Genomic DNA, 11969 nt, shown 5'->3' on the forward strand with positions numbered 1-11969 from the left:
TTTTTTTAAGACAGGGTCTCACTCTGTCACCCAGACTGGAGTGCAGTGGCGCAATCACAGTTCACTGCAGCTTCGAACTCCTGGGCTCAAGCAATCCTCCTACCTCAGCAACCCCAGTAGTTAATTTTTATTTTTGCAAAACAGATTAATCAGTGAAGTACATCAACTTTGGAATTAGACTGCTAAGGGTTCAAACTCCAGCTCTGCCAAATAGCTACATAAAAGGGCTAGCTAGATCATTTTTCTCATTTCTCACATGAAATTGTCGTAAGTACTGAAGATAACATAGGTAAGTACTTACTTACCTACTGTAGTACCCAGCATGTAATAAGCTGCCAATCACTATCATTTCCTTTTAAATGTGCTGACTTGTAGGAATTTAAAAGAAGGATACAATTGTGCTGCTGGGCTAACATGCTTAAAACATAAAATCAGCCACTGTATAACAGCTGACTAAATTTCTTAAAGGAAGGAGGCCAGTGAAGGAATATTTTAGTAATGGTTACAGGGGAAAGAGAAAATTTTGTTTGGATTACATGTGCCTAAAGAAGACAGAGAATATATATATACTTAAGTCATCTATGGGCTGTTTTTTGATACCTGCCCTCAAACAGAGTTCTTAATTCCCATTAAGAGGGTAAAAAGTCTACATTCACCATATTAAGTAGGTGTTATACTGGCTAAATGGTATCAATAATAAGGACTTCTGGGAATCTCTGAAACGAACAAGAAACCAGGGTTGCAAATAAGAGAGGCTTAATAGGCCAGGAGCAATGGCTCACACCTGTAATCCTTGCACTTTCAGAGGCCAAGGCCAAGCCAGCCTGGCCAAAATGGTGAAACTCCATCTCTACTAAAAATACAGAAACTGGCCAGGCATGGCGGCACACACCTGTAATCCCAGCTACTCGGGGGGCTGAGGCAGGAGAATTGCTTGAATCCAGAAGGTGGAGGTTGCAGTGAACCATGATTGCCCCAATGCACTCCAGCCTGGGTGACAGCAAAAGAGTCTATCTCGAAAAATAAATTTAAAAAAAGAGAGAGGCTTAATAGAAGAGGGAAAGGGATAAAAAGGGATTAACCAAGTTGGGGTAGAAGGTAAGGAGTAGGGAAGGTGAGTCTTGAATCAAGATAAAACAGATGACTGGATCTTGGGCGTTTTCCCTGTAAGTACTCAGAGTTGGATGTTTGCCCAGAAGATAGCCAATGCCTGACCTTACATTCGAGAGGCAAAGGGACGCTTCTCTCCAAAGCATAATTATTCAAAGTGAAGTCGTGATCCATTATAAATTGTGTAATCAATTTAGTGAGCATAACATGTTTTTTAACAAATTAAATCACACAGGAAAAATAAAAAAATAGAGTATATCACATTATTCTGCCTCACAGCAACTTAATATTTCATAGAAGTTGAATTCAAATTATTTCATTTTGGGACTATATACTTAAATTCTAAACTAAAACTGCTATAAATTTTAGGTAAGTTTCCCTTAAGATAACAACACCATACTCAGTGCTAGCCAGAGAAAGATCCTTTCAAAAACATAAACTAGTCAATTACACTTGTAACAGCTCCACCAATTTGCTAACCTCAAGTTTTATACTATATACATAACAAAAGGAATAGCCTCTATTTTACAAGGAAATATTTTAATGCATTCACGTAGCTTAAATTTTTAAATATAAAGAAATTAGAAAAATTACTAATATTTCTAACAAAACAAACGGGCAGTCAGTTGCCAGTAAGTCTCTTGAAAAAATAGAACAAAATGTCTGCTCCACTGGAAAAAAGTACTAAAAAAAAGCTGCATGTAAAATAAAGAGGTCATATACAACCAACCCAAGTGTGTCTATCAAGAGGCAAAGGTTTTAAACTGACAAAGCCTATAGTTTTCTTTTTTAAAATTTGCAAATACAAATATGCCAGCCCACAGCCTAAAATTTCAAAATAAATAGTTATTACAGGCCAGGCGTGGTGGGTCATGCCTGTAATCACAGTACTTTTGGGAGTCTAAGCACAGTTGGAGACCAGCCTGGGCAACAAAATGAGACCTTGTCTTTACAAAATATAAAAAATTAGCTGGGTGTGGTAAAGCATGCCTGTGGTCCCAGCTATTCTGGAGGCTGAGGCAGGAGGATCACTTGAGCCCAGGAGGTCAAGGCTTCAGTGAGCTCTGATAGCTCCACTACACTCCAGCAAGGGTGACAGAGCAAGACCCTGTCTCAAATTAAAAATATATATATACAACATAATCCAAGCCTTTTAAATATTTTCTCTCCCATTTGCACAATAATAATATTCCAATGTATTCTTCTGAAGCATCTGTAAAAGGCTGAAAATAGATATCGTTTTAGGTACGATGCTGGTCCACTCCAGTAGATGCCTGGGGCTTCCCTGCCTTTGCCCTCCCAACTTAAGAAGAAACCTGTCTGGTGTGTCTGTGTACTTCTACTTCCTCAGATCTCAGGAAGGGGTTTCAGGCAGAAAGGATGGCTGAGAAGGACTCTAGGCCATACACAATATAGCAACCAAATTCAGAAAACGTAAGTAATATTTTAGCCTATCAATGCTCTCATTTTCTCCTTAAAATATAAGGCATATGAGTGCACTGAAGTCTTATTCTGTATACTATCCCAAAATACTACTAAAGATCTTCTATTTGTGAAGAGAGCAAAACAAGTGAAATCAGTTTCCAGAAACAGAAAAATTTTACTTTACTACAATGTCAAACAATGTAGTTGAATTTGGGGACTCTGCACTGGCAATGAAGACTGATAGCATATTTTTCCCCCTTAATCTTTTGCCTTAACAATTCAGACAAAAACTACATCCAAAATACCTTGAGCGAAATCTTTCCTTATAGTTCTTGATGGGTGTAATATATAACACATAGCATGCCATTAAAGTATTGCCATGTACATGTAAGTTTGAAATGTCAGGTTTTTTTTTTTTTTTCCTGAAATCTCCATTTTTATTTAAGCTTCTAGTACTTACTCAAGGAGGAACCGTGTAAAACTGCACAGTTGGGACAGTGATACAGGTCAATGTCAACAGCATGATGTTCTTCTACTCCAACACAGCTAAGACAAAGAAAAAATCAGTGTGTAAGTAGGCTGAAAATCTTCACTTAACTCTAATACAGTGGTTGGAATTTAGCTGAGAAATGTACAACCACCTCAACAACACATTTTTGTAGAGCACAGAAACACATATAAAGATAAATTTTATTCTGTTCTCTACAAACCTGCTAAGTGAGTGTGGGGGAACATACTAAAAGTAATTCTCTCCTAGCAAGAGCAGAGACATCAGAAATAATACAATTATAAGCCATAAAATCCTCAACCATTATGTTGATGTCACATGTTATAAAACGTCAACAAAATGAGACAAAAGATAAATCACATTAAAATGTGAACAATGAAAACATTATATGACAAAATTTGTGGGATGAAGAACTTAGAAACATATAGCTTTAAATGCATCCATTAGAAAAAAAGTGGCTGAAATTAATGAGCTATGTATCTAACTCAAGAAGTTACAAAAATAATAGCCAAAAAAAACTTAAAAACAGAGACAGAAGGAAAAACAAAGAGAAGAAATCAATGACACAGAAAACATGTAACAGAGCATTGAAGACAAAAATTGATTCTTTGAAAATTTTTTTTTTTACTAGAGGCTTGCCAATTTTATGAATTGGCAAACCTCTAGTAAAGCCAAGATAAAAGAGGGAAGGCATAACCCATTCTAGGAATGAAAAGGGAGGCAAAACTTAGATCCTAAAAATATTAGATATAAATGAGGATATTATGAACAATTTTATGCTAAGAGATTTTAAAATATTAGATATGGGCAAACCTGAGTCATGAGCAAATAGAGTATCTGAACAGTCCTGAACAATCACTTAGTAATTTTAAAAATTGACACACAAAGAAGACTCCAGGCCCATATGACCTCACATGCAAGTTCTATCAAATACTCAAGGAATAAATAAATCTAATATCAAATTTATTCCAGAGAACAGGAAAAAAGGAGTTGCTCCCTAACTCAATTCATGACAGCATTACCTTGGTACCAAAACTTGGAAAGAATTATAGGTTTTTTATGAGCAAAGATGCAAATATCAAGTTGGGTCTATCCCAGGAATACAAGGTAGCTTTTAACACTAAAAATCTTAATCAGTGAAACCACTTATTAGATTAAAAGAAAAAAAAACATATGACCATTTAAAAAGATGCAGAGAAAGTATTTGATAAAATTCAAAATTTATGTATGATTAGAAAGTAAACAAACCTCTTAGCAAGCTTAGAGGATACTTCCATAATCTGGAAAAGGGTACTTTTAAAATATCTTATTCAAATAACATGAAAGCAGTCACTCTGAGATTAAGAACATAGCAAGAACACCTGCTATCACTACTTCTGGTGAACACTGTGCTGGAGGATGGACTGGTACAGTAAAATAAGGAAAATAATTAAAAGGTATAGGGGTTAGGGGGAAAAAAAGCTATCATCTGCAAATGCTATGGTTACACATGCAGAAAATGCAAAAGAATCTATAGAGAAATCATGTGACTCAAAAAGATTCCTAAATATTAGTATATAAAAAACCCTATTTCCATAAACCATCAATATAAAGCTAAAAAGTGAAATAACATACCATGTACAACTGCATGAAAGTGTGAAGTACAGTGGAATAAATTTAACAAAAATTATGCAAGACTTCTTTAAGGAAAAATATAAAATATTATTGAGAGACTTTAAAGAAAACCTAAATAAAGGGAGATATACATCATGACCATGGGTTTGAAGTTCAATAATGTAAAGATATTAATTCTCCTCAAAGTGATTTATAGATTCAATTTAATTCCAATCAACATCTGTGGAACCCGGCAAACTAGTTCTAAAATTAATATGGAAATGTACAGGGCCAAGAATATGCAAAGCATTCACAGAAAACAAAAACAAAACAAACCCCCCACCCTAAAACTCTACCAAGTATCAAGACTTATTTAAAGTGCAATCTTATTTAAAGGAATCAAGGCAATATGAAACAGATGGCAGTGCCCAAAACCAGATCTATGCATACGTGGACGCTCATGTGTAACAGAAGACATGCAAGAGCACACAACAACAATAAACTTCTCAATATAAGGTCCTAAACATTTTTTAAATCACTTTTATATAAATATCTTATATAGCTGGGCATTGTGACTCACGACTGTAATCCCAGCACTTTGGGAGGCTGAGGTGGGCAGATCACCTGAGGTCGGGAATTCAAGACCAGCCCGATCAACATGCAGAAACCCCGTCTCTACTAAAAATACAAAATTAGCCAGGCGTGATGGCACATGCCTGTAATCCTAGCTACTTAGGGAGGCTGAGGCAAAAGAATCGCTTGAATCCAGAAGGTAGAGGTTGTGGTGAGCCGAGATCATGCCATTGCACTTCAGCCTGGGCAACAAAAGCAAAACTCTGTCAATAAATAAATAAATATCTTATATCAGCCTGGCAGTGGCTTATATCTGTAATCCCAGCATTTTGGAAGGCAGAGGCAGGCAGATCACTTGCAGTCAGGAGTTAGAAGCCAACCTGACCGACATAGCAAAACCCCATCTCTACGAAAAATATAAAAGTTAGCCAGGCATGGTGGTGCATGCTTATAATCCCACTACTTGGGAGGCTGAGGCAGGAGAATCGTTTGAACCCAGAAGGTGGAGACTGCAGTGAGCCAATATCAAACCACTGCACTCCAGCCTGGGCAACACAGCAAGATTCCATGTCAAAAAAAATATATATATATATTTTTTTTTTAAATAAAAAGAAACATATTTATGTAAAAGATATTTATATATAAAATATATTTTATATACATAAATATATATCTTTTATAAGATATCTTATAAAAGATAAAATATATTTTATATTTTATTTTGTATTTATTTTATAATTTTATAAGATATATTAAAATATCTTTTTTAATAAAAAAAAAAGCAAAATAAAATTAGACATCTATCTCATAACATAAAAATTTATTCCAAAGTAGATCATAAAACACAAAGTACAAAGGTTGTATAACATAATATAGAAAATATCTTTATGACTTTAGGGCAGGAAGGTCTTAATTAAAACACAAAAAGCACCGTCCGTAAGGGGTAAAAGTGGTGACTTCCACCATATTAAAACAAACTCCTATTCATTAAACTATAAAGAGTGAAATACGCCAGAGCAGCAGAAGACATTACAATACAGGTGGCCACCAAAGGAATTACACTCAGAATATACTGAACTCCTACAAATGAATTAAAAAAAAAAAAAAAAAAAAAAAAAAAAAAAAAAAAAAAAAAAAAAAAACCCAGTAGAAAAATGAACCAAATACTTGGACAGGCACATCATAAAAGGAACTCTAAATGGTTGAATCACACATAAAAAGGTGTACAACCTCATAAGTAACTGGGGGAAATATAGATTAAAAGCACAATAAATACAACATACCCAACAGACCAGCTAAAACTAAAAAGCCTGATGATACTACATGTTGAAGATGATGTGGAGCAATAGGAACTTTAAATTGATAATCTGATACAGCCACTGGAAAATAATTTGGCATTAAAACTGAAGAATCTTATACTCTACAATTATTCTATGACCAAGCAAAACCTTTTTTAGGTAAGCACACCTTAGAGGAACTCAGGCACTACTAATACGGAACCGCTTACAGAATCACTATTTGTGAGTCTATAAATAGTAAAATGGATAAATACAGCATATTATCATAACAGAACTCTATATGGTAATGAAAATGAAAGAATCGTACAATAAATGAATGAATTCTACAAGTTAATCAATATTGAGTTAAATTTTAAAAAGACATAAAGGAGTATATATGGTATATTCTATTTATATAGAAAATTCAAAACTAGGGAAAGCTGAAGTATATTGCTTTGGGATAACAAAACTATCTTTAAAAGCAAGGAAGAGACAGATCTTAACAGTAGGACAGTGGTTTCCTCTGGAGATTATAATCTGGAAAGGATGGCAGGTGGTATCCTGGGGTTCTAGATGATTGTTATTACATGGGTCCATATTTTATGATTATTGGTTAAACTGTAGATTATGTTTTAGGTACTTTTCCTCTATTATTATTCCATAATTAAATACTAAATAAAAATACACAATTAATATACAATTAAAATACTAAATTTCATAATTAAAATTCTACCCACAACCATGTAAAACATCAGGTAAACAAAAATCTTGAAATGTATTAATCTAATAACTAAAACAAAATATCAAAAGCAATAAATCAGAGACCCCCGAAAACAAGCCTACTCTCACGTGAGAGAACTCCAGTACACTTGCTACTATAAAGTCTTTGAGAGTTTGCGTAGAGCTTACTGCAGTCCCAAAAGGTCAAAACCAAAAGATGTCAACAAACAACATGACACTGTTGTTTGAATACTGAATCCATGTATAAATCAAACTATTACAATTTGCTTTTGAGTAGAACACAAGTTTATTATTTTTCCAATTTGGATTTACATCATTTTCCCCATAAAAAACAAAAGGTGAATATGCTAATTGTTTAAAAACTTATTTTTTAACTGAAAGACTACAAATTTCCAATTCAAGAAGTGAATGTTATACAAAATTTTATATATCTGTACATACAACTCCCTTGGTCCATAGTTTCCTATAAGAAACTCAAAAAGGTTTCTGTCACCCAAAGAAAAGGTTAAGAATCGCTGGATGGAGGATTCACACTTCCCAACTTCAAACTCACTTAACGAAGCTAAGGTAATCAAGACAGTGTGGTACTGGCATAAGGACAGACAAACCACATAGAACTGAGAGTCCAGAAATAAACTCTTACATTTGTGGCCAACTAATTTTTGGCAAGAGTGCTAAGATCATTCAAGGGGAAAAAATAATCTGTTCAACAAATGGTATGAGACAATATACATGAAAAAGAATGTGTTTGGACCTCTACCACATACCATATACAAAAATTAACTCAGATGGCTCATACCTAAAGGTAAGAACACTATAAAACTCTTGAAATAAAGCATAACAGCAAGTGTTCAAGGACTTGAATCATTAGATCTGACACCAAAAGCACATGGGACAAAAGAAAAAATAGATAAACTGGTCTTCACACTACAGTCTAAAGGCTTCTATTTTTCTCAGCTAAGTTTAGTGTGAGACACTCAGCTGAGTATGAAAAAAAAAAAGTAGAGGTATGAGGAAAAGAAGTATGAAAGGGTTGATCTGGAGAACGAAAGACCAAGAAACACAGTAACATTGCTAGCTAATGTTGAAAGTCTGAGTCCACCTGAGGTTCCAGACAATGAATTCCATACCTGATACAGTACGCGCGCGCGCGCACACACACACACGCGCACACACACACACACACACACCCATGCTGAAATATAATCGAAATATTGGAGGTGGGGCCTGGTGGGAATTGTTTGGTCATGGGGATAGATCCCTCAGGAATGTCTTGTGCTGTCCTAGGGATAGTCAGTGAGTTCTCATGAGATCTGGTTTAAAAATGCATAGCGCCTCCCTCCTACTCCCTTGCATCTGTACTAGCCTTGCATCTGTACTAGCCTTGCATCTATACTAGCCATGGGAGCACCTACTCCCCATTCACCTTCTGCCATGATCGAAAGCTTCCTAAGGCCTCACCAGGAGCAGATGCCAGCACCACGCTTCCTGTTCTATAGGCACCATAGCCTATAGAACCATTAGTCAATTAAACCTCTTCTTTCTAAATGACTCAGCCTCAGGTATTTCTTTATAATGATGCAAAAACAACCTAATTCAAAACCACTTCTATGTATTTATGTAATATTTTTTCAGTAATCTTCACCCATGTGGTGCAGACCCAGAGTAGGAAAATGAGTTCATCCAGAGTTGGGGTTTTTGTAGGTAAAAACCAAAAAGGAGTTCCTGATATTTACCAGGCAATTAAAGGATGACTCGTAAAATGTAAGCAGTCAAAAAAGATGTGAAGACAGAAGGTAGTGAGAAAATGGTGAGATCATCTGAGGGGTCTCAATGGACCCCAGCACTGGGTCCGTGGACAGCCTTGAGCAAGTGACCCAGAAGGAGCAAAGATGATGCCCAAAGAGTAGAATGTTTGGAATCTGACATTTCTGAGGTAGCATCAGCTATCACAGTGATAAGATCCAAGTGTGAAAACAGTGTATAGCTAAAATAGGGCAAGAAAAAGATCACTACAGACAAGTGGTAAGATGCATGAGAGCTATTTCTGAATTCAATAAAACAAGTACAAAACCATAAATGCAAGGTTCATTAAGTGTTAAAAGAATTAGGTGCTATACTCCCACCAAAACAGAAACTCAATGTTAACAGATGCCAAGCTGGCACTTTTTCTATAGAAACCCCTGGTTTGTCTTGTTTCACCTTGACCACGGCCACATTCCTCACTCCTAAGAAGTGACTGTGACACCAAAAGAATTAGATTAAAAAAGTTAGATGTGACCTGAAAAACCAAAACCAGCATATAATAAACTCTCCATGAACATTTAAGATACATAAATCAGGATGACTCCCATGAGGGTTAGGGCAAAAAGAGGGAGACAGGGACATTTCAATTGGTTAAGAACACCTTGGGCTAAACATGACTATTAATCTTCAATGATCCATGAGTTCCTTTCTCTAGTGTCTACTCTTCACCCCTACCTCACCCCATATAATCTGTTTTATTAAATGTCAGTGAAGGCTGCAGGTTTGGGCCAGTTCTAATCAACTGGTAAAACATTTTTGGCTACATTTGTTTTGAAATTTCAACACAATAGTAAATTTGGTATATCAATAAAAAACATTAAATTTGGTAAAACAGCAAATCTGAAAAACACTCCATTTAAATTAACCATACAAAATATAATTTTAAAAATTAAACTAAACACAAAAAGTTAACATTCCTAAACCAATAATTATCTCAGGTCTTTGAAAGGAACCAAAAGGAACTACTGCCTACACTTCCGCTTCTCTCTCAGAGGTAGGTATAACTTTTCCCTACCCTTTATCACCCACTCCGTCCTTCACTCACTGCCCCTCAACTTAAAAAATGCTAGAATCGTGATAGTTTTAACAGACATGTTAAGAGCAAATGCAGCAGGACACACAAAATGCACAACTCCAAAAACAAATTTTCTAAGAATCACTTTCAACTCTGGCACATAACCTTCTTTAGTCTCTTCCACTCCATTTATTTCTCTTGTAAAACGTTCCTTCAAATACAGAGTGTCACACTTCCTAACAGCAAAATGTTCAGTTTATTAGGCCACTTTGTGTGCAGGGGAATGGGGGAGGTGTTTTCCTACAGGGTGACAATCTGACCTTTGCAAATAGCTTCCATCTATAGAACAGCCTCACTGCCATTTGGTGAGTGAGGCAGTGACAACTTTAGCACTTTCCATTGTCTTAATCTTCTGAAATTGTTGCTTAGCTGGCATTTTTTTTTGACACTTGATGAGAACTGAATTGAATTAATGACTAACCAAAATTCCCTAGGATCAGCCAAACATTCTCTTTTTCCCTCTCAGATAATACTCTCATTTATATTCTCTACTCTCGGTGTTAGAAGAGTGGGTGGCCAAATTCTTTCAGATCTTACTGTCAGTGGACTTCATTACATATTCCTCTTGCTTCAGATGCTTTCCCCAATTCTCCACCAAACAATCTTACACTACCTAGTCTTCAAAGCCCCACTCAAATTCCTCCTCCTTGTGATACTGCACTTTATCACACCACAGAAAGTCCTTTGACATTTTACCGATACGCATTTCTATCAAAAGAAAAGAGCAAAAGGAAAAAAAAAAAAAACTTTCCATCAATTTATGGCCTAACATTGTTTAATATTGAGCAATTTTATACCCTATTCCCTGAACTGTGCTCCTTAAGACTTCTCTCTCAATATCAAGTACAAGATGATTGATCACAAAAAATTTTTGTTGACTATTACCTGTGCTGCAAACTTACTTGAAAACCAATAATATATTATAGCAAAGTTTTTAAAAATTCTATTCAGTTTGCATTTTCTTAAGAATTAGGTACAGCAACTAAAGGCAACAGTTGGTAAAAAGGGAAAAATCTTTTAACATGTAAATTACAATTTTCATCTTTCCTTATACAGTAGAAGGCCGTGGTAATGAAATTTATACATCTGAAATTTTGCTTAAGTTCAAGTTTTAAACGGTATATCAGAAATTCACCTTCTCATCCAAAGCACCTAACTACTTACTTTCTTCACTGTGACATCTGACATAATCAGAGGACTGAGTCATTGTGTACCCCTAAAGTCCCACACCAATATTAACAAAGGAGTATGGGGAGTGGCCTTTGAGGTGAATTAATTCCAGGAATACAGAGGATAGCTGACAACTTGCTCTTCATGTTTGATTTTCTATCTTAACTCTGGGGCCAGTTTAGGTCTAGGAACAGCTGTAGAAGAGGCAAAGTCTCCCCAGTCTACTACTTCCATGCCACCAGATAAGCATGAATCAACTGGCTTCAGTGGGATGCACAAATGTATAATTAGAAAGACTTGATTTGATTTCCAGCTCTACTTGTTTTGTCTTAGAGCAAGTTTCTCAATCTGCCTGAGGAGGAAGCGTTCCCCTAGGATTAAGTAGGGCAGTGTATTTCAGTATGTAAAGCAATGGACTAAGCCTATAGTAAGCAATGGCACAGTAAACATACTAAACAGCAGCTATTAATATTATTATCATGGCTCTACTAGGTTCCAGTCAGCCAACACCGCCCTAATCAACAGCTTATTATCTTTGAGGCTTGAGCCCAAATAGAAACTGAGCTTTTATGATTGGGCTTAATGTTTTTTTCTTTAATAATGTCTCTTTAGAACATATACCAGGTACTCAAACGGCTATGCTTCAAGAAAAAAAGTGAATTTGTTTTCTTTTCTTTTTTTTTTTTTTTTT

General features: G+C 35.6%; 1 protein-coding gene and 1 long non-coding RNA gene across 2 annotated transcripts in view; one reads left to right on the forward strand and one right to left on the reverse strand.

Annotated features, from left to right (window-relative positions):
* Positions 1-11969, forward strand: part of LOC108283453 — a 150229-nt gene that overhangs the window by 90776 nt on the left and 47484 nt on the right. The window lies entirely within an intron of this gene.
* Positions 1-11969, reverse strand: part of KDM7A (lysine demethylase 7A) — an 88960-nt gene that overhangs the window by 50750 nt on the left and 26241 nt on the right. Inside the window, exon 2 of the mRNA XM_017499795.2 lies at positions 2996-3081. Within this exon, the coding sequence (XP_017355284.1) occupies positions 2996-3081 (86 nt within the window). The remainder of the gene's footprint in view (positions 1-2995; positions 3082-11969) is intronic.

The sequence above is a fragment of the Cebus imitator genome, unplaced genomic scaffold (genome assembly GCF_001604975.1).
Source record: "Cebus imitator isolate Cc_AM_T3 unplaced genomic scaffold, Cebus_imitator-1.0 Scaffold260, whole genome shotgun sequence".
In the NCBI taxonomy this organism is placed as follows: domain Eukaryota; kingdom Metazoa; phylum Chordata; class Mammalia; order Primates; family Cebidae; genus Cebus; species Cebus imitator.